At 43.2% G+C, this 23,606-nt stretch overlaps 2 protein-coding genes across 2 annotated transcripts; both read left to right on the forward strand.

The window, feature by feature from the left end:
* Positions 1–234: 234 nt before the first annotated feature.
* Positions 235–4,467, forward strand: gpr17 (G protein-coupled receptor 17). The gene is made up of 2 exons (XM_004068206.4): positions 235–568; positions 2,039–4,467. Exon 2 carries the CDS (start codon positions 2,047–2,049, stop codon positions 3,049–3,051), a length of 1,005 nt encoding a protein of 334 aa, XP_004068254.1. The 5' UTR covers positions 235–568; positions 2,039–2,046; the 3' UTR covers positions 3,052–4,467.
* Positions 4,468–5,173: 706 nt separating this feature from the next.
* Positions 5,174–23,159, forward strand: inpp5d (inositol polyphosphate-5-phosphatase D). Its single transcript, XM_011474394.3, has 27 exons — positions 5,174–5,498; positions 5,936–5,999; positions 7,920–8,055; positions 8,132–8,273; positions 8,382–8,522; positions 8,604–8,694; positions 8,769–8,846; positions 8,925–9,002; positions 9,099–9,222; positions 9,892–9,998; positions 10,094–10,196; positions 10,277–10,473; positions 10,550–10,667; positions 10,739–10,835; positions 12,779–12,917; positions 13,078–13,186; positions 14,460–14,548; positions 15,428–15,509; positions 20,020–20,109; positions 20,206–20,316; positions 20,408–20,487; positions 20,567–20,654; positions 20,733–20,879; positions 20,970–21,027; positions 21,111–21,302; positions 21,384–21,817; positions 22,432–23,159. The coding sequence occupies exons 1-27, from the start codon at positions 5,347–5,349 to the stop codon at positions 22,461–22,463; spliced, it is 3,279 nt and encodes a 1,092-aa protein (XP_011472696.1). The 5' UTR covers positions 5,174–5,346; the 3' UTR covers positions 22,464–23,159.
* Positions 23,160–23,606: the final 447 nt, after the last annotated feature.

Here is a 23,606-nt window from a genome sequence, read left to right on the forward strand (position 1 = left end):
GGGCCCTTTTTACAATTTAGTGCCCATCCACAATAGATCATCACTAAGCTTTCAGTCATACGCAGCACAGTCCATCTTTATAAGAGGGGTGGAGGGTGGAGGGGGGTGATGGTGCAGCCTCCTGGTGCACTACCAGGCCTGGTTTCCATGGAGTTATACCCAACAGCGTTTTTTGGCAGAGGCATGCCATTCTTCTCTTTGCTTCTAAAATGCGCCACTTATTCTGACTCAAGCCATTGTGGGACGCACAAGTGGCTCTCTGAGGAGTAGGGGATGGTGAAAGAAAGGGTGGGGTCAGGGTTCAAACCAAAGGCTCCCATCGGGACTCCCTCTGTGTTATCAAATTTGTTGAGGCACAAATAGAGCTACAGTGTCATGCCTGTTGACATCTTAAGGGAATAGCGCGGGGTTATAGGACAGCATTCTTCCTGTCAGAGCACCAGTGGGGTGGGAGTGGGAGATAAACTCCCCGTCCTCTCCTTTACTCTGCAAACAGCCTCCAGCTCCTGCACCTAATTGTTGTCCGCTTCCTCCACAAGCAGCCACGGTTTTGCCTTTAGGAGCTCTGGTAAGTCTTCTTTTAAATAAAAACATTCGTTTAATCAGGACAAAAGTTAGTTATTATTTTAAAATTTTTAGAATACTTATTTTTTTATTACAAAAGTTACAGTTAAATAAATCAATTTTGTGGGTGGAAAGTTTTCAAACTCTGAACATGTTATATTTAAAGATGTGTCAGTTTTAAATGGTAAAATCCTATTTAATATTCATTCATAATTTTTGCACAGCTGTTTGTCAACAGGACCAATACCAGGATGCTGCATCGCATCCTCTTTAGAAGAACACATTAAACCAGATCATGTTCTGAAGGTGCATTTCTCCATTGAGTCTCTCCAGGATTATGCCTCAGATGTTGCCTTTATACAAGCCTTTCATTCACGCTAAGTTTGTTATCCCTGCCGGGGGGGAAGCCCTTTTTTCTTAAAAGCTTATAGCCGTAATCCGGCCTGAGAACTTCCCCCGGCTGTGGGTCTCATTCAAAAGAGCCGGACTGAGCCTCGCCGTCACATCTGACCGACTCCCGCTTGACCAAAAACCTAGCTGGTGGCACAAACAAAACAAAGCTTCAACAAAATAAAAATACAAATTGGCCATTTTTATTTGACGATAATTACCTGCTCCTTGAGCTTTCAGTAGGTTGGAGAAACGTTTGCAGGTAAATATTTGCTTTGGATCAATAACTGTGAAAGACATTGAACGCCTTCCTTGAAAGTCAGCTTTTGTTTGCCGCACCCCATTGAATGTTTAAGAGAATTGTGAAAAAGAGCTGATAAATAGTGAAGAAGAGGAGGCGACAGCTGCACATTCCTTGGTGTGTCTGAATAATACAATAAAGAACCCAGCAGAACATATTGGGAGAGGAAGGGGTCACCTCCCACTACTGAACCTGTCAAACAACAACAAATAACTAATTCTTAGGTTTTGGGTTTTGACCCCCCTCAAACCTGTAGCTAGAAATCAAACCTTCATCTCAAAAAGAACCCAATCTGCTTGTAAGAACGAACAAAACACAATATAAAGCAGTGTTGGCTCATTCAGAGTTATTTAAAATGTTACATTTATCATTTTCCAGACGTTTGTTTTACATTTGGGGATTCTCTGTGAACATAAATTTATTGCTGGCAAGCCCCCCACCCCCCCCCCCATGAATCTGTTGTTGTGGAGCAGTCAGTGAATCTGCGAGGAGCTAATGACTGAGTCTGACTTCCTGGACTGGTCAGAATGAAACAATTATGTGCTCTGAATGATGTTAACACAGACACTGACATCCATTGTTACCTTGGCATGGCTACAAAACCTCTTCCTGTTTCACTTGTGTGAACAGGATTGACCCACTAGGGTTTCGTGCTATTGGAGTAGTTTATTTTCAGAACAGTGATGCCTATTTTACATATGAAAAAGTTCTTTATGCAAAATGTGTCCAAAAGTGTGGCTTTGCTCCAAAGATGATGCCATTTTCCTGTTGTTGTCTCCACAGACGCGATCATGGAACCGTCCCCATTGCCTCAGAATCAGTCATCAGAGAACTGTGTGACGGCAGAGACCACCACAGAGAACCAGTTGTTTGGATGGTTCTATATTGTGGTTTTTGTTCTGGCTCTTAGTGGCAACAGCTTGGCTCTTTGGATTTTTTCCCGCCAGCGTGGCGTTTCCTCTCCGGCCAATGTATTCTTGATTCACCTGGCAGTGGCGGACCTCTCGTATGTCATCATCCTCCCTCTCAGAGCGACCTATCACTTCACTGGGGGCCACTGGCCCTTGGGGGAGGTTCCCTGCAGGGTGGTGGGTTTTTTGTTTTATGTCAACATGTACGCCAGCCTGTACTTCTTAGCCTGCGTAGCAGCAGATCGCTACCTGGCTGTGGTTCATGCCGTGAGGTCAATGAAGATCCGACACGCTCGCTATGCTCACATAATCAGCTTTTCTCTGTGGGTTTTGGTCACCATATCCATGTCACCCCTGCTGGTCACCCATCAGACCGCACAGAGGGACAACACAACAGTGTGTCTGCAGCTTTATAGAGAAAAGGCCTCCCGCAAAGCCCTGATCTCCCTAGCTGTGGCCTTCACACCACCTTTCCTTGCTACTCTGTCCTGTTACCTTCTCATCATCCACAGCCTCCACCGTGGCTCAAGGTTGGAGCCTGCTCTCAAGCTGAGGGCTCTGCGCACCATCGGCGCCGTCATGCTCATCTATTTGGTTTGTTTCCTACCTTATCACATGAGCAGAGCCACCTTCATCCTGGGCTACAGCCACCCTGACGTCTCCTGCCAGACACGCCGAGCACTGAGCACAGCCAACCGCCTCACCTCCTTCCTCACCTGCCTTAACGGAGCCATGGACCCTCTGGTCTACCTATTTGGCGCTGAGAAATTCCGCAGTGCGCTGAAGCGAGTCTTTTGCAAAGACATCGGAGGGATGTCTGCAGCCACAAGCGGCGAGTTAAAGGGAACACATGAGAGCTCTGTGAGCGCCAAGTCTGAGTTCTGAAGAGACCGGTCAAAAGGAGGCTGAGCATCAGTGTGCAGCCTGGGATTCACAGAAGGAGCCAGAATAGATTCCTGGTGTATAAACTGCACATTCAGAGCTTACAAGCAAAATCCACATGTTGAGCATTAACTTTGGGGAGTGGTCAGCCCCGTGTTTCACAACAAGGAAGCCCCAGTTAAAATCCCAGCTGGGGCATTTCTAGGTGGGGCATTTCTCTGGGAACTCCGGCTTCCTCCCACAGCCCAAAAACATGCTTCATAGGTTGATTTATCACTCTAAGTTGTCCCTAGGTGTGATTGTGAGTGTGTGTGGGTGTGTCAGTGTGTGGCCCGGCTGGCGACCTGTCCAGGGTGTACCCCACCCTTGCCAAACAGGTCAGGCTCTGGCAGCTCTGTGACCCCAAAAAGGATACAGTGGGTAAAGAAAAGCAGTGAATGGATACGTACTAGACATTTGTTTTTTCAAAAACAATGTTTGAGAGGATTTCGATCAAGAGTTTTAAGGAACCCAAGGCCAAATTTGTCAAACTTCCAAAATTAGTTTTTGTGGCTTTGGAGCACGTTTTACTCTCTTTCATGTACTTTTTCTACAAAAACCTTTAATGTTGAATCAGAACACTTTTTTAACCTTACACTTTCCATGAGTACATCAAGAAACAACAGCCAGCTAATGGAAGTCAGCAAGAGCTTAAAAAAATATGAGAACTTTTCATTCGGAGGCACAGACTTTCAGGGATCAGCTCTAACGTATGTGCAGCAGGATTCCAGTGGAAGGACCAAAAGCTACAAATGTGCCATGAAAAAGATTCACAGTAGGCTGGTTCTGATGTCCTCAACTCCTGGGATGTTCTACAGGTTCTGCAATCAACTGACTATACATCTGAAGCATTTGGACCACAGGAAAATCGTTATCATTTATATGTGTATTTTCTGTGTAATATGGTTAATTTGGTGGTAACTTACTACTACCGCTATTTGTTTCCTCCTTTTCCAGAAGAAAGTTTCAATGAAATTGTGGATAAACTGGACTCTTACTGCACAAGTTGGAATTTTGGACGTTTTGAGACTTCTGATGAACTAAGAAATCCAAAATTTTATTAAATATTTTTGCTGCGTGACCAATGATTTGAAGATCCAAACAAGGCTAAGGACTCCTGAGGGTGATTTATATAATTACTATACAACTGGAATAAGTTCTCTCAAAAGAAAAGCAAACAACGTAAAGAGGCAAAACCTTTACATTCACAAATGTACCATGTAAATACATTTATCAGCATCAAACTTTTTAGTTGCTTTGTTTTCCTTTAAAACAATGCCGTTTTCACATCAAAGCTTTGCTCAAGAATAGTACTCAGATCTGTAAAATGTGAATGTTTTGATGTCAGTTTTTTGGAGTAAAACAGGTAATGCTCTTTGATTTTGACTCATTTTGTTTTCTTTTTTTAAACTGGCTGCTACTGGAGTGTTACCATTAAAACCCCCAATGAAAGAATTCCCTTTTTGCACTGAGAACAAACATCAATTGAATATTTTTCACGGCAGCTTTGCTCAAAAAAGAAGTGACAAAACCATGTGAAGAGAATGGCGTCTGCAGCTCTGGAGGTGCAGTGACTTGAAACTGTAATTCTGTTTCCATGTCATGTGACCTTCACTGTGGTTTGTGAGCAGACTTTTTTTTTGTCTTACTTCTGTAAAACTTCCTGTCCATCACATGAACACGACAACCCACCCTATTTCCTGAACCCGTAGGCTTTAGAGAACTTGCAAAGCCTTCTAATTCAAATGATTGAAAGCACACAGATGCAGACCTCTGGGTTAACGTGCCTTATTTTCATACTAATAAGTGCCAAATATCAACTTAAAAATGTGAAAACTTACAAATTCAAAGCCTATTTTACTTCCTGTTTCTGCATACGACATCTCCTTTTCATTAAGTGCGATTTAGAGAGTTAGTTTGATTATTTTCAGAGTTGGGTGTGTTGGTTAATAATTAGAATATTTTAAGGAGGACTGGTCCAGTGCATGCCAAGGCCTGCATTTGCATTTTACAGCTCAGGGGACCTGTCATACAACAGACAAACTGAAGGCACCACTGCCCTCCTCTCTGCAACCAGACCAATGAGGAAGTTCAGAGCAGAGCTCGCAGCAGCTTCCTCTTACAGCTTGACGAAGCAGAGGGGGATCAGATGAGAGAAATCGAAGAAGAATAAAATGGCCAGAGAGAAAAGCTAGTGTTTATTTTATTTTATTTTATTTTCAAAGAGCTGATGCAAAACACCGGAGCTCAAGCTCTTTGATGGCAAGCAAGATGCCAGGTTATCAACCTTGGTACCATGGCAATATAACCCGATCCAAAGCCGAAAATCTTCTCTCCAATACAGCAAGAGATGGGAGCTTCCTTATCCGGGACAGCGAGTCCGTACAGGGAGCTTATGCCCTCTGTGTTTTGTAAGTTATCAATATTTAACCATCATGAATGTATACTGTTTGGTTAAAAGTGCTTTACCAGTGACGTTTTACAGTGTGTCTTAAACTGTTTATCCTTTGTGGAAAGAATTTGTGTATTTTTTGCAGAATTTTTAGGTATTTCTGCATTTAACTCAGACGATTTAAAGTACAAGGCCTCTGATGTCTTTCACAGTTTCACATCCCATGCTTAGGCTATTTTTTACACTTTGCAATCCAAAACTAGTTCCCTTTTTACTTTTCATTGTGTGCCATATTTAAGAAGCACCAGCCTGTGCCTTCTGCAACACTTTGTCTTAGCGCGTTTATTTGGCCGACCTTAATTTAAACGCCCCAGAGATCATTTTTCACTTATACTGAATTCATGTTGCATTTGTCATATACCAATGACAAACATTTGCACTTCTCCCCCTGACCAGATTCCAGACATGTGTTTACACATACAGAATCCTTCCAAACGAGGACAAAAAGCTCTCTGTTCAGGTGGGTGGACGCTTTGACACAAGCGACAGATTCTTCCCTTTGATAAACCTTAGATTAGGTGTATCAGATTATGTGATATGTCTCTCCTAGCATCTGCTGGCACACAGCATTTTCTATTCTTGTAAGGTCTAAATGAGTGATACTGTAGTTAGGGTAAGAGTTCCTTTAAACAATCAAGGAAGTTTACACTTTCTGAATTTCAAGTGAGATGGACAGTAGATCCTGTTTGACAGAACAGAAGAAGTCCTGAACCTGAGAGAAAGCAGAGTTTTACACTGAAATCAGGTTAGCTTTGTGCAACGTTGGAGATGAAGGTTAGGATGAAGGAAAGTACAGCAGCTCTTTGAAACAAGAACCAGATTTTGGCCATCTGAGCAGTGCTAGGTTTTCTTTCACAGTAGATCTGTGACACGTCTTTGTGTGATGTAAAACATGAAAAAAAAAAAACAGTTCAACAGGAGGGTGAGTTTCCTATTTTAGGCTTGTCTATGGCTTTCCTGCTTTGAATTAAAGCTACCATTGTGTTGGTTTTTACATTGGAAACCTATAATGGAGATGTTGTAAGTCATTGAGCATTCTATCTTTTTGAAAACTAGGACTTTGAAAACTAGCTGTAAAAAGCTTCGAGTTGGACATTTGCCTCAAAGGAGGAGGGCCTTGGGTGTGAAGCATATATGCAGAGAGTGGGGGCTCCTCCACACGTGTCTTTAAAGATAAAAAGCACCTCAAAGGTGTCAATTTCTTTGATTGACATTTTAAAACAAAACTGAGAATTACAACGCCATGTTTGGTAGAGCTGTAGAGAGAACGACCTTCAGACAGATTAGACTAAACTGAAGCTTTATGGAGAAGTACATTTTATTTACAAACAAAAATAAAGCAGAATAAGAAAATAGACTGTCCCTATTGTGAAACATGGAGAAGGGTTGGTAATGGTCTGGGCTGTGTTGGTGCATCTGTCCCAGAGTTTTTAAAATAAATCTTAGGCCTATCAAGGCATCTTGGAGGCAAATATCCCTGAAGGCTTGGCTTTAGCTAGTGGTTCTTCCAACAGGTGATTGACCAGAAGTCCCAACTAAAAACACTGGACTATTCTGAAATGACATTCTGTTTGTATTTATCTAAATCCCCTTGATCTGTTGTTGAAGAGGAGAAATGCCTTCAAACCTCAAACAACTGGAGCAATTTGTCACTGTTATCACAATTCCTTTGCTTGCATTGAATAAAAAGTTGAGGGTACTGTGATGCGTTTGCATGATTTGCAGTGACAGCGATACTCTGGCTTATCTGTGTCCAAGGCTGTTCCGAGTAACACTCTGTCAAAAAAGAAACTTTTTCATCCCAGCCTGGAAAATTATAACCATTGTGGTTTTTAACAACAATGTTGCATAATATTTGTACTGTTTAAACATCTCCCAGAACAATTTGGACGATATGGTTGGTCATAAAAACATCAGAAAATACAATGAGTACTTGGATGGTTGTATTTCTGGAAATAAGATGTTTACACGCTGAAGTATTTGGAACAAAATTGGTATATGCCGTTTGTCTGACCCTGAATGCGGCTTATTAGAAAAATGTAACTGGGTCTTGTCTTCTAAAAAGAGCTTACTAACGGTGAGAGTTTTGTTGTGCAATACCATTTTGATTTCTGGATTGAGACACATTCGGGACAGTTGTTGGGGTTCTCATAAAAGATTAACAGGGTTTTAATGCACCTTTGAGACCTTTTAAATGTATTTATTTTAACTGTTTTTATTCAAATGTCTTGGCTACATGTGTTACATATCCTCCATCATTTCTGCATAATATCCCAAGTCTTCAGAATTGTATGAAAATGTAAGACATGTTGATATTTTTTAAAGGTTACTGGCTAAAACTATGGGGGAAAAAAAGATTATATATTTACTTTTTTTGCAGGCATCAGATGGGGTTCCTATTAGGTTCTTTGCTTTGCTGAATGACCTGGTGGACGCCTACTACAGCCCCAACATGGGTCTGATCACACACCTTCAGTACCCGGTCCCAAGAGAGGAGGATATAGAAGATGAGCAAGGTCACAAACCACTATTACATGAATTTCTCAAAAATACCAGAGAACACAATGTTCCTAAACTCATTTTGTGCTGCAGAGTCCTCCAACCTTCCACCGCAGCTGCCACCTAGAAAGATCTCACCTGACCTAAAAGAAAATGACTCCAAGACTTTAGAGCAACCCAGCAAGTCTCTGTCAGACACCTACCAGATGAGACTACAGCATGTGGACATGTCCCAGTAAGTCCCCAACCACAAACGATTGGATAAACACTCCATAAAAAAGGCTCCAAAAGTGGTATGTCAGGTTTGGTTAAATTTACAACGCTGATCATCTGTTGTTTCCAGTTTGTCAGAGGAGCATCAGATGGCCCTGCAGGAGTATTTCAGGACCTCGATCTGCCTGGATGTGGAACAAGCACAGAACGGAAACTCAAACCTGCCTGGCCTGAAGAAGCTGCTCACAGCGGTCTGCAAAAACCTAAACAGGTGCAGTTCAGGCTGAGAAGACAAATGGATTTTTTTTACAGGTTTTAATTAACTAGACTTTCACTCTGTGCCCTCATGCAGTGAAATTTCCAGAGTCCTGCCGGCTCTGGAGATCTTTCACCGAGCGCTGGACCAGCAGCTCTCTCCGGGGCCTGGATCATTTTCAAAACAAGTTGGTTTCGGTTTTAATCCTTAGTTTCACACAAATCAATTTTCTAGCATCTTGCATTCACTCTTTCTTTCCAGGTTTCTTTCAATTCAAGTCAGTCTATATCAGACAGACTGGAGCAGCTTACAAAGTTGCTCTACTCCATTGAAGATAAGGTAAGGGTCAAAGCCTGTTTTTTTGTTTTTCCTGACACAGCAAAAGATCTAAAAGCTGCTCTACATTCCTGTTTTCAGGCTAAAAACACAGTTTTTGAGTCTATTGGATTGGACGTAGGCCACAGGAAGTCTCTTATCCCGGTTGTTACATTTGAGGTGATTCATTCATTCATTTTAAACCACCAAACAGGACAAACTAAAAGAAAAAAGGCATCTGGAAGTTGCAGTTTATTTGATGATAATCCTTTGCAGGTCAAGCAGGAATCCATTGGTATGTCCACAAAGATGTTCCTGAAGGTGGACGTGGAAAGTGGAAAGCTTTATTTCAAGAAATCAAAGGATGGACCTGAAGACAAATACTTTGTTCACAATAAAAGTAAGAACCTAGCAACTGGCAGTGCAGTGAGAACAAGTTCTGTTTGACCAGAACCTTCTGATCCATGTATATCCTACAAGTCCATCTAAGTCCTAGTAACCTACGTCTTGACAAAAACATGGCTACAGGGGCTGAATGGCAGACAAAGTGTGACATCACTACAAGGGGTCAATTGGTCATTTTGTCATTGCCACCCCACTTCTTTCAATCTCTGACCACCACTCAACATTTGTCTGAATAGAGCTGCAAGACAGAGTCCAGTTTCAGGACTGAGTGTGAAATGAGTTGTAAATGGAAACTTGACTAAATCTGTCATGGTCTCACAAGAGATGTTGCACTTCTTTCAGAGCAACAATCACCATAGAAACAGCCTTTTACAGTTGTCTAGTCCTTCACACTTTGTCATCTGTAAACGTGTGATCTGGACCGAAATTTTAGGTTGTATTTAAGAATCAGATGATTAAGCCAGATTGACAGTTACTTTTCCTCATAAGATGAAGCTCTCGGTTTGCCTGTAAACTGTTGCCTGATCACTTGCCCCAACAAAGACAAATGTTGTTGCTGCTGAAGTCAAGCATGCAGAGATCATTCCACTCAGCACATCTTTATCCAGGAGACTGACATTCTTAAATATTTTTTTTTTTAAAAACCTGTCTTTTTGCTCTTGAGTCCTGAAGTTGGTGAAATCCCAGAAAATGCACGCCAAGCTTATAATCATGGTGGAGACGGAGAAGGAGAAGACTTTGAAAAAGGAGTTTGTTTTTGATGACACAAAGGTAAAAATCTGCACGTTATTGTGTAACATCTTGATTAGTTATTGACTGAACCGCATTCATTAGAATTGCCCTCTTTTTGTTTCTTGTGGTTTCAGAAAAGGGAGGGCTTCTGTCAGCTGCTCCAACAACTGAAGAACAAACACTCAGAAAAGCCTGAACCCGACATGATAACAGTATTTGTTGGCACCTGGAACATGGGTAGCAAATTTTCACTGTTATGACCATAGTACACCAGAACTGGCAGCGGATGATGTTGTAATTGCACCTTATCTGTGCAGGAGCTGCGGGTCCTCCCAACAACATCGACTCCTGGTTTCAGTGTAAGGGTCAAGGGAAGACGAGCGATGAAAGTGCAGACCACATCCCGCATGATATTTATGTCATCGGGACTCAAGAGGATCCTTTAAGTGAGAGGGAGTGGGCCGAGACTGTGAAAAGTGTCCTGAGGAAAATCACAAACATCAGCTTTAAGCTGGTGCGTGAAAGTGTGTGACACAACCAATGTCATGTGACGTGGCAGCACATAATCCGGCATGTCTCACAATAACCAGGTGGCTTCTCACACTTTGTGGAACATCCGGATAATGATTCTGGCCAAGCCCGAGCATGAGAACCGGATCTCCCACATCTTTTCGGACAGCGTGAAGACCGGGATCGCCAATACTTTAGGTGAGCTGTCCTCATTGACACGACCATTGCAACCCTCCTTCAAGCGAGTTTGACCCCCATTTGGTTTACAGGGAACAAGGGAGCAGTGGGCGTGTCTTTCATGTTCAACGGAACATCTTTTGGTTTTGTCAACAGTCACTTGACCTCTGGAAGTGAGAAGAAGCTCAGGTGAGGAGCAGGTTTCATCTTCAGTACATTTATAGTGCTTTTACCTCAAGATAGTCATGCAGACTTAGCTTTTTACATGTGTCTTTTGCCCTTCTCTGGATTAATACAATCTAGTTTAAAACACAATTAAACAGGAACAAAAAACATCAAGTAGCATTTCAAAAAGCAGACAAAAAAGAAAATGAGTATTATATTTAACAGAATAAGATTTACTATACTACGTAGTTCTTTTCATTTTTTAAATTATTATAATACTTCTATTTTATAACTATATGTAGATAATATTTATTTGTAGAAATATAAACGTAATCATTGTGTGAGTCACACAAAGTTATGGGAAGTAGTGGAAGTTCAGCTGAGATTGTGATGAAGAAGTCTGAACTGACAGAGAAGAACAATGGAGTTGTTCAGAGAGTTATAAGACAGTGGAGAGATGTGGTGAAAAGGCGTGTGCAATTAGGTTGAAACGAGTGAAAGGAGGTTTCAGGTGGGATGTGTGACAAAAGAGTCTCATCAAGAAGGAAAGAAAAGGTGTAGAAAACTGAGGAGAGAGCAGACATGTTGTTGGTTTAGAGACATGCAGAGACAGAAGGCAGAGCTGGAGGTAGCAGAGATGAAGATGTAGAAGTTCTCTTTGGGAGAATCAGGAATGAATCCATCAGAGGACCACATCATGGTAAATGTTTTGAAGATAAATGCAGGGAAGCAGATTGAGATGGTTTGGAGAAGAACAGTCATGATGCTGGTCAAAGAATTATGAGGTTGGAGATACCAGGACAGAAAGGAAAATCAAAGCAAGACATGACGGTTGTTGGTGTGAGCTAGAAGAACAGGGAAGGTAAGATTAGATGGAGGCTAGGGATTTGGTGTGGCGACCCCTAAAGAGAGGAGCCAAAAGGGCAAAGAAGATATATTTTATTTTATAAAATGTCATGCAAAAGCTTCAAGTGCAACAACAACAACTTGTTTTCCAGTCTCCATTTCATTTTTGGCTCTCAAAAGGTTTCAGAATCCGAATAAATCAAATTAAAAATACTTTATTGATCCCACGCATGGGAAATGTGTGTTAATGTAGCAGCATTGTAATCATAAAAAGAAAATAGAATAATAAAACAAAGTAAATGTAAACAAATAAGGTGGTATAATAAATATTAGTTATTATTTATAATAATGACAAATAATAAATAATAGTAATTCATGGTGGGGATTACATTTGTAACCCGTGTGTGACTGTCTATGGGTTCCTTGGTGGCTTCACCACCTCTAAGTGAGATCAGTCTGTAGTTAGATGGGATCTACATGTGCTAAGTGTATGAGTCAATCCCCTGCCGTACCCCTTATAGGTTTTTTACCACATTATTTCCTCATGTTGTAGTATTCGTGTGGGACCCACACTTGCTTTTTATTCTTTATTTTGCCGTCACTATATTTTATTTGAAGCAGTTTTAATTCCTTGTTATAACACGTTTGCAAATAAGATATCCCAACCTTTTGATGATTTGATGGGAAAGCTGCCTTGAGTTTTCTTGTAACGAAATTCTGTATGAAATGCAATTTGGAATAAAAGCGGAAATGTATTTTTTTGCCTTTTGAAATCCAGAACTGTGAGTTTGTGGAGAATTGAGGACAACCAAAGAGGACTTCTCTCTTTGGGAGCAATTTTAGATGGATAAAGATTCACGATGCTTCCCTCATCCTGAGTGGATCTTCTAAGCAACACTCAGAACTGCTGTCATTTTAACATCTGCATCTTCTGAGAAATCTTTGACTTTGCAGCTCTGCTCAACACCAATGCAGTTATTTATCCACAAATGTTTTTGAGAAATGTGAGCTGCTAAAGAAGCAGACACGCTGGTGATCAACCAGTGGAGTTTTAATGTGTTTGTCAATAGAAATGCAATCTTTACCTTTTCTGCTCTGAACACGTTTTTTCGTATTTGCAGGCGAAATCAGAATTACACAAATATTCTGCGATTCCTGAATCTGGGTGATAAAAAGCTCAACCCTTTTGATATCACACATCGGTTCACACACCTCTTCTGGCTCGGGGATTTGAACTATCGAGTTGAACTTCCATCCACAGTAAGTTGCTCAGAGTGTGTCTGAGAAATGGGATAAATGCTTTGCTATAAGCAGTACAGAAAGGATTTCTCCTCACTTTTCCCTCACATTGGAGCTTTTGTGGCTGTTGCATGAATGAGCTGGCTGGTTGTCAGGTCTCAGCTGCTGTTTCCCTTTGCAGGAAGCTGAGTATATTGTGGCAAGGATCAAACAGCAGCAGTACCAGGAACTTCTTAGCAAAGACCAGCTCAACATGGAGAGGAACGACGAAAAGGTTTTCTTGCATTTTGGTGAGATTTGGAGTCACAAAGGCAGGATTATTGTGTCTGTTTCAGAGGAACTAGAAATGCAAAGATATGCCAAACAATAAATACATGTGGAAGTACGACAACAGATTAAAGAAACAAACAATGAATACAAAAACATTCACCTCATTTGATTAGCAGGGGTTTTTCTTTGCAGATTTTAGGTTAGATCGTTTTGTCCTGTTCCTATACTAGTTTTGGGTGACGTATGACTGACAGACAGTCTCATTGGTCTAAGCTTGATACTTAGAGGAAATGAGGTTCAGCTGAACATCTGGAAAGGGGTTTGTGACTGCAGAACCAACTGTAATCATGACTCTCCCACTGCCATGCCTGCATCGTGGAGTTGTGTCTGTTGTATTTTGTATTGCAGATGATTTTAAAATGACAGAACAACCTCTGTCAGATTGATGTGCAGCTTCTCATTGACCAATGCTGAGTATGTTAGACCAGCAGAACTCACTGATGATCAGTTACAGTTGTTCACGTTTTCCCACGTTTGCTGGTCTAGTGGTTAGCACTCTTGCCTCACAGGGAGAAGGCCCTTAAATCCCAGCTGGGATTTTTGTATGTGGAGTTTGTGTGCCCTTCTTGTGCATGCCTGGATTTTCTCGGGGCACTTCAGCTTCCTCCCACAGTCCACAAACGTGCTTCATAGGTTAATTGGTTACTCTAAAGTGTCTCCAGGTGTACGTGTGTTGGAGTGATTGTGTGGCATGCGACAGACTGGCGACCTGTCCAGGGTGTACCCTGCCTTCGCCCAACAGTGCCCAGGACAGGTTCCATTGATCCTGTGACCCTAAAAGAGATAAAGCGGTTTGAGAAGATGGATGCATGGCAGTGAATTTGTGAATTGTCCTTATGTATGTTTGCGTGATTGTTAGTAAGTGTGATTGTATGGCCCTGCAACAAACTAGCGAACTGTAGGGTGTCCCCGTCTTCACCCAATAGTAGCTGGGTTGGTTCCAGCAACCCTGTAACCCCAAAAAGCATTCTAGAGGTTCCAAAGATGGATGGATCATTTCCAGTCTTAATCCCAGGTGTCAAAATCCAGGCCTCAAGAGCCGCAGTCCTTCATGTTTTCCAACCAACCTGCCATTGTATCTTTTCATTGGCAAAACACACCTGATCCAGCTAAATGGAAAGCAAGTAGGGAACGGTTTCTGAAAAACCAACAGGATGTTGGCCCTTGAGGCCTGGAGTCCAACTCCTCAGATATAAGTGATGGACTTAGCTAAGTGATTTGTTCTTTTTTCAGATGAAGAAGAAATTACCTTTCCACCCACCTATCGCTTTGAGAGAGACACAAGGGAGAAGTACGCCTACACGAAGGCCAAAGCCACAGGGGTAAGCTTGTCCTCCTGACTGTTTTCTTTATCTGTTATCCTCTAGCACCACTTTTCAGTCAAAAATAAGTAAAGAAAACACTAAATGACTCTGATCTAATCCAAGTTCCTGATCTTTACTTCTTTAAATCGAAAAGTATAATATTAACCATTGCAACACTGTTAACGACCCACTCTGATGAAATTAGTGTTTTTAACATGTTTTCGTGACATTTTTCTGAACATGGAAGACATATATAAAGATAATTAATCTTAAAATTGCATTCCGGAGTATTTGTTCGTTGTGAATTAGAAGCAGACAAATTAACATTATTTGAAAAATCTTGTAGTTGTGACGTAGAAGCTACAACGACAAGTCACAGACGCCCTGCTCCGCTCCATTCTGATGCGTCCACTTGCAGACAAATAGATCCATGAACGTCTTTGTTTTCCTCGTTTGAGCTGGAATCTGGATCAGTAATGTACGGCTGGGTAGCTCCAATACTGCTTGCTATTTTTGTTGCACCAATTATGTTAAGTTTGATGTATGAGGCGGTGTAAGCTAGAGGGAGAGCGTGTAAACAGATGGCTGACGGGAAGTAGAGGCATTCTTACAGTCCAACCCACAACTCAGGGCCAAATTTCTAATGAACTACCACCGCTTTGCAGAAACTATGTCCTAGAAAATGACAGGTTATTGGATTTTAGCTAATAACTGCATAATCATAATTAAAAGACCACTTGGAACCCTTTTCCAATAGATCAACAGATGATCGGGAGGAAAATGTACGTTTTTTAGTAGAAAACACTTGAGCATACCTGTAATCCAGTCATGTTTACAGCTCTGTACAAATAAATGTACATTCTAGATTCATGTACTTCTTACAAATTCTGTCTGCAGACCAAATACAACTTACCTTCATGGTGTGATCGAGTCCTGAGAAAGTCCTATCCGCTGGTTCATGTTGTTTGCCACTCATATGGTAAGTAGATCACTTTAAGACTTTGATATTGGGGCTGATTTCTTTTTCTTTTTTTTTTTAACTTGTTCTGTCCAACAGCTTAGCAAACAGATTAGAGCTGAAGGCTTTTTATGTTGGACAGGTTTTACTATCACAAAAAGAGATTATATAGCTTCGAGAAACTAGAGTGTAGATTTGTATAAACCCCTTTTTGTCGTATTTTTTTCTTTTATTTATTTGTTACATTTAGTGTGTGTGGGGAGGGAGAGGGGAAGAATGTGAAGGGGGGGGGGGTGGAAGAGAGTAAAAGGAGAAGAGGTGAGAAGGTGGGGGATACAAGCACTGGTTTGAATAAATTATTATTTTAAGCTGTAACAATTATACCAGATCTGCTGGAAAGACAAATATTACATCAAAGGTGAAAATCTGACACTAAGATGAGTGGAAAATATCTGTCCATCAATACACTGTGGGTTAGGAGGAGGGATGAAGCAGATAGGGAGCAGTGTGGTTGTGTGCACGTTGGGGTGGAGATACATGCATGCTGCCGAAGTGAACCGTGTGTTCATAAGGGGAACCAGATCCTACCCAGCCAGACCAGGAGAGGGGAGGAGAGACCCCCAGGCCAGGAACCCCCCCGGCATCGGACCTAGGCAGCCCGGGACGGGGGGAAGAGGGGATCGCCCACCCACCCAGCCAGGCGCAGAGAATGCCCCCCTACAGGGGGCCCCCCGACGCCCAAAGGCATAAGTGAACACGGCGTCTGGCCCCCAGGCTACAGGATAGGAGCGCTTGGCCGTACCAGGCGGCAGCCATGGGGGCCACCGGGCGCCAGACACCGAGACAAGGGCCAGGGACGACGCCAGGGCCCGAGAACCCATGGGCCACCGACCACCCAACCGGCGCCCCGTCTCCGCGAGCCAGCCTCGGCACCCGGCCCGAGCATCCCAGAGATCGCCGCGCACCCACAGCCACCCCCTATAACCCTACCCTCTACAACCCTCCTCCCCCGCCATATTATCTAAGCCCCCCTCCCAAACCCTCTTAGTGCCCTCCCCCCTCTGTGATGGGGAGGGAGAGCCCCAGAGGATCCCAGCGAGCCAGCCCCCAGGTCCGTCCCACCCATGGACTCTGGCACACATACTCACAATCTTCTGGTTACCCCCCACCCCCCGCCGCCACGCAGTAACCCCCTCCTGCCGACCGACCCCCCAGCGCAGCATGCCCGACCAATTACAGCAGCCGACAGGATACCCAGAAGCCCGGCCGCCCTGAGAGGACCAGGCGGGTGAAGACCGGCCGCCCCCCCCCCCCCCCCCCGACCCCACCTATGTATGGAGGTGTGGGTGTGCTGTGTGTGTGCTGCAGGTAAAATAGGAGGTGTCCAGTGTGACCCCAGGCCCCAGAGCCCCAAACACCCCCCCCAGCCCCCGCCACGGCGACCAGCCACCCAGCACTGCACCCGGCCACCGTTCCCGGTCAGCCGCACTGCCCACCCCGCGCCCAGAAGGCATCATCCCAGGAACCCCCGCCAATTTGCAGGCAGAGTGCGTGCCACCACCACCCCCCCACCCGAGCAACCAGAGCCCAAGCCGGGAGAGCGGTAGGCCCAGCAGAGCCCACCACCCCAAACCCACCCAGGCCCACCCAACCAGCCAGGACCCGGCTCAACCCATCACCATCCCACCCATACTAGGTGATGTGACTAATCAGCTGGAGCCAGGGAGAGTCTGAAGCCGACAGGTTTTTTGTGGAGGACATTATCTCTAAACTAATATGCTCTGACATTAGGTTTCTGTAGTGGTTGCTGCTAAGATTATTTTTAGATTTCCAGTTTAGGAGGATAGTTTTCTTTGCGATACATACAGTGGTGAGAACCATATAAGCCTTGTTAGATTCTATATTGATGTTATTCAGGTCACCTAGTAAGCGGAGTTTGGGGCATGCAGGAATCTTATGATCAAACCAGATTGAACCTGATTCTTTTTTATTTCTTTATTAGCATTTGTTTCATGCATGTTAATAATAAAACAAAGTCAACATTGCATAAGTCATTTGAAAGAAGAGGAATATATTTAAAATTTGCAAGTGGAGGTTTTTTTGGGAGCTGTACGGTGGTGTAGTGGTTAGCGCTTGTGCCTCACAGCTAGAAGGCCCTGGTTTGAATCCCAGCTGGGTCCTTTCTGGTGTGCAGAGTTAACATGTTAACACTGCATTCAATCATCAAGACAAAGTACAGGATGAAAATGAAGCCATAGCTCCTGTACTAACAATAGAGGTGAGCAACATCCATATTCTGGCAAAGGAAAAATGCAAATTGTATTTCTGTGTACCAACCTAAAAACTGACACTCATTTGCCTGAAACGTTCAGCATCAAAGTACGTTTGACTCTGCGAGTCCTCTGCAACTCTGGACTCTGTGTAACCTGGTGCTACCATGAGCCTGCAAACACAGAGTACTTCATCATTTACAGTTCTGTAAATGAATGCAAATGCATTTAAATTCTGCTGATCTATGGTCTGATATGATTCAAAGAGAAAGACAGTGTTAGACCTTCAGAAGAATCTAACTAAACCCGTTCATCCATTCTGAACCTGCTAAATCTCTTCAGAGGTCATGGGGCTGCTGGATGTGCATGTGCAGAGTTAACATATTAATAACTCTGCACATGCACCCGTTCTATCAATGTACTCTGGGTTGCCCCCATGGTCCACAAACGTGCTTCATGGGTCAATTGGTGTCTCAAAATTGTGCCCTGCCTTTGCTCCCCTGCAGCTGGGATGGATCCAGCAGCCCCATGACCTCTGAAGAGATTTAGCAGGTTCAGAATGGATGAACAGGTTTAGTTAGGTTCTTCTGAAAGTCTAACACTGTCTTTCTCTTTGAATCATATCAGACCATAGATCAGCAGAATTTAAATGCATTTGCATTCATTTACAGACCTGTAGATTATGAAGTACTCTGTGTTTGCAGGCTCATGGTAGCACCAGGTTACACAGAGTCCAGAGTTGCAGAGGACTCGCAGAGTCAAACGTAGCATGCTGAGAATTTATTCAGAATAGATGTGATGTATCTGCTGGCACTGTCATGAATCTGTTTAAATTTGACCCGTTCTAATTAATCATCATTTAATCTTCAGTGTGAGGTGATGTTGGTCTGCCTGCCCCCTTAAAAAGGCAGGTGTTAGAATTTGGTGAGACAAAAAGATTAAAACAATAAATCCGTGAGCAAAGCTACTTGGTTTGTGCCTTTGATGCTGAACGTTTCAGGCAAATGAGTGTCAGTTTTTAGGTTGGTACACAGAAATACAATTTGCATTTTTCCTTTGCCAGAATGTGGATGTTGCTCACCTCTATTGTTAGTACAGGAGCTAAGGCTTCATTTTCATCCTGTACTCTGTCTTGATGATTGACTGCTTTTTTTTTTCATTGAAAGTTGAACATTTTGGTGGGGTTGTCACAGGACATTCGCGTGGACAAGTCTCTGATAACAATCAAGCTTCTGTGTAAAGATGAATCAAGCTGCAGGAAAGGGTTTGGACTGAGATGTGCAGAAGATTTTACCTGCCAAAAACCTTCACAAGGGTTAGAAAAATGCTACTCAGCATTCATAAAAAAATAAACTCATACATGACTGAAAACTTTTCAAGAGACAAAAGTCAGAACTTGACCAAACGCAACCACAACCAGGTGAAAACAAAGTAATGGGGGGAAATAAAAAACTAGACTAGTACTATAACCATGTCACTGACCACACGTCGGTACAGCGGTAGGGCGGTCGACCTCTGACGATTGCACTGACAAAGATTGCAGGTACGATTCACACCATGCCCGCATTTGTCATAAGTGTCCTCGGGGAAGACACTCAATTCCACCTTGCCTCTGTTGGAAGGTTGGCGCCAGTGTTCGGCATCGTGTGTGAATGGGTGAATGTTACTGTGACTGCAAAGCGCTTTTGACCTTCGAGAAAGGTCAAAAGGGGCTATACAAGTGTAAGCCATTTACCATTTTAACACTTCCACTTTCCCAGCCAAAGAATTTTCCACAGACCTTTCACTTCTGTACTTTCCTTTTAGTCTCATTTTAGCAATAGGGAAATAGGGACCAGAGTTGGAGTTATTTGTATAGAACCTTTTATACAGAGGCAAATGATGGGGCTTTATGAAACGCATTAACCTTTTGTATCATACAGTGAAAGTCATTTTAATAAAACAAAGAACAAACACACCAGGAGACACCAAAGTATTTAGTATGAACCCAACAAGAGGCTGCATTCATCTGTGTGCAGCATAGAAGTCAAAGCAGCTTAAACCGGTTTTGATTTTGAGGTACTAAATGCACAAGAGCTCAACTATCTCTGTAAATTTTAGCAGACTTAGACCATACATATTTAATTCTATGTTCCAGAGGAAAAGCTCAATGTGTGGCCAAGGCTTCCCCTGTTCTCCAAAGCAGAGCTTCTCTTTTAAAGAGGCTTGTTTTTTGTCCATATTTGGTGAAATGCTCCGCTAAACATCTATCTCACCTGCAGGTTGCACTAATGACATCATGACAAGTGACCACTCACCTGTTTTTGCCTCGTTTGAAGTCGGAGTCGCTTCACAGTTTGTCTCCAAACAAGGCAAGTTCAGGATTCAACTACAAAAAAAAAAAAAAAAAAAAAACTTCAGACACTTCAAAGCCTCGATCTGATTTTTTTCTGTTTTCTGTTCCTCAGATCCGAACACTGAAAGTCAAGGAGGAATACAAATCATGAACTGCGTTGCTGTTTTGTTGACTAAAGCAAAGACCAAGTTCTTCATTGAGTTTCATTCCAGCTGCTTGGAGAGTGAGATTACGACCTTTGACCTATTCTCTGGAGTATTCTCTTTTGCTCGACTGAAGATGACCTTGATGGTCTCCTTTGATTTCTCTGGCAGAGAGTACGAAGACTAAAGAAGGGGAGAACACGGAACAGTCTGACGGCTCCATAAAAGTCACATTTGGCAACCAAGTTGAGGTAAATCTGAGTTTTTCAGAGCAGAGAAGCATTTCTGTTTCAGCATCAGCTGTGATTTTGTTTGCCCTTTCCATCCAAGCTCACTCCCATCATCTCTGACCCCGAGTACCTCTTGGACCAGCACATCCTCATCTGCGTAAAATCAGTAGACTCCGATGAGTCGTACGGTAAGAAGTGGTTGGAAACTTTGGTTTGTGCTGAGTGAAACGTCGTTCACAATCCTGTGGATGTTTTCATTCATGAAGGAGAGGGTTGTGTGGCGCTGCGGGCTGCACAGTTCTGCTACCGAGAGTTTCAGATCACACTGACTCACCACGGAGAAAAGACGGGAACTCTGACAGGTGGCATCCAGTTACACACCTCAGAGGGAAAACCCACCGAGAAGTTATACGGTGAGGCTGGAGATCGCCTCCTGGATGAATCAATGACGGTCTTTTTCAAGGAGTCTGACAACAATCCCATTGATTTCCTTCTGCTTTCAGATTTTATCAAAGTTGAGCGGGATGATGCTGTCCCTTTCAAAGGCAAAGGAGGAGACAAGTGAGATATTTTTCCTTTGTCGTCATATAAAATGGGACATTTCATTTCTAGCAGGGACGTGTGTTTCCTTCTTTTGAGAACAGGTCTGCCATGGCACAGACACATGATATTTCAAACCCCAGCTACATGGGACTGTCTTTCAAAGTTGGGAACGTAAAAGAAAAGGGTTGGAGTTACAACATGCTCAACCGAGGGCCAGACGCTGCTGGACAAATGGGCAAAGAGTCCAAGAAGGCTGGTTTTGATTTGAGCCCCACAGCTAAGGTGTCCTCAGTGTGAGTATCTGATGAAAAGCTCTGAAAACCGAAACTCAAACGGGCACTAAACCAAATCCTACTGGCTGCTGTCTTCTCTAGGGGGGCGGATGAACCAGTGTCAGAGATGTTTGACAACCCACTCTACGGTTCAATGGTAAAAACGCACGGCCGGGGAAAGGAGCAGGGCCATTCGCAGACCGACCACCTCACCCCTGGAGATCCCCCCCAGTCGTCCTCCAAAGCAGCAGATCTTGAGCTTGAGCGCCCGCCTCTGCCCACCCCTCGAAACCGCTCCTACACCTGCTCTGAGAACAAACCCCAGCACCCGACCCCCATCAACCTGCTCCCGACACTGCAGAAGAAACCAGTGGTGCCCTCGCGTTCGGAGGGCGGGACAGCACCCAGCCGCCCTCCCCTGCCGGCAAAGTCTCGGCCAGAGCCCCAGGCCCCAAAATCCAGAGACTACAGGGACTTCTCGGACATCCACAACAAAAACAGAGCACCGGCGAGACCCGCCCAGCCTCACAAAGACAGTAAGGAAATGGCTTCTATTTGAACCTTAAGGCTAGGCTCACACCGGGCTCGAAAATCTCCTCTCAAGCGGCAACTTCCAAGCAAACGTTTATGTAAACGCGAATACACGTTTTTGGGCTTCCGTGTTCAAAACTCTCGCATTCACGTGTCACTATGCAAGTTTTTATGGGACTTTGTGGCCTCTATTTAAAAAAACATGCTTCAAGATAACTTGCACAGAAAGCTAAACCAGTTGAACTTTGACCAATCAGGGTCTCAGATTTGGTAGTGTTGTATAGGTAGTGTCCTTCTCAGAACATGGAAGTGACAACCATTTGGAAATTGACCATGGAGGGGAAATTAATAATTGCAGTTTGTGCCCACATTTCATGTATCGGAATAGAGCTGTAACAGAAAAAGCCTGGAGCGAGATTCACAAGATTTGCACCGCTATGATGTTTCACACCAACCTTTACCAACTGAGTACAGGCACTAGTATTGAGTAGCAACAGTCTAATGCGAACACCGTTTGGTAAAAGCGTGTTCAAAAACCTGCAGTCAGTTGCCTGCCGTGTACGTAGCTTGACACAACACGGTCATTAATGAAATATTCTTTATCCCATATTGCATCCAGATGCCCCTAAAATGGGTCGTCCCGGGAACTGAGAGGAGGCTGCAGTGACGGTCGTTGTGCCCCAACCAGCTTCCCGCTCTGCATTTCTGCAAACTCACAAAGGCAGAGCTTCGGCCACTTCTCACCTTGAACCATTAAAGAGATGCTCCTCCCTCGGCTGAGTCAAAGCACCATCCTCCACACACCAAAGACCTTCAGATAAACCCCGCCTCCAACTCCACAGTCAAATGAGCCGATGGAGTTCTCTGAGATCAGAGACAAAAGAAGAAAAGAAGAGAAAAAACATCAGTGATGGGAAAGGTCAAACAATCAATATAAGAAATGTTTTTGCTTCACAGGTGTGTGAATAAAAAATATCTTCAGGGTTACAAGCTGGATTTTTCCATTTCCAGGCAGGTCAGAAACCCAGGAAAACCAACTCAATGCTTGATTACTTTCTCAGACTGATTTGGAAGCAAAAATGGTGTTAAATTCTTGCAGGGTTGGGTAGGAGGATTCAGCTGGCCTAATTTTACAAATTTGTTGCTTTGAGTCACGAGATCTCATGACTGTTTCCATGATTATCTAAGCTAACTCCACAGCAATCGTGATCTGTGCTTTAAAATAAAAATATTCTAGAGTTTTACACTAGACTGTGGCTAATGAATGTCTACCACACAGTATTTTCTAACACAAACATTACTTTATTGACTTTAAGATGTACAATAAAATTCCAAATATGTTCAAGTGTATATGCTTGCTTAGCTTTTGTGGTCGTAACATTACAGTAAAATTACTTTTCATATTTTCAGAGATGCCGGGGAAATCTGTTTTCACTCTGCAACAAATTTGCATCGATTTCCTGAATGAATCCAGCCCTTCAGGAAACCAATTAAAACCCAAACAACACAAAAAGGCTGTGGGCAACGTTAAATATTCACTGCATTGACTGTATATAAGAACTGAACTGAGTGAGTGTTATAGAACATGACCCATTTCTGGCTGCAACAAAGCAAAGTCAATCCAGTCGCCATTTTTTCACTGTAAGGACCTGTTCATGTTGGTGCCAGACAATGTCAGTACGTAGTGATCAGTTCGAAATAGTCTGAGTCTTCGTTTCTATGGCAACCACTCTCACCAATCTTGAGCGAGCTTGTTAGAAGGCCACACCCCCATGTGATAGCAGACTCATTCCA

Source organism: Oryzias latipes, chromosome 4, assembly GCF_002234675.1.
Source record: "Oryzias latipes chromosome 4, ASM223467v1".
NCBI classification, from domain to species: domain Eukaryota; kingdom Metazoa; phylum Chordata; class Actinopteri; order Beloniformes; family Adrianichthyidae; genus Oryzias; species Oryzias latipes.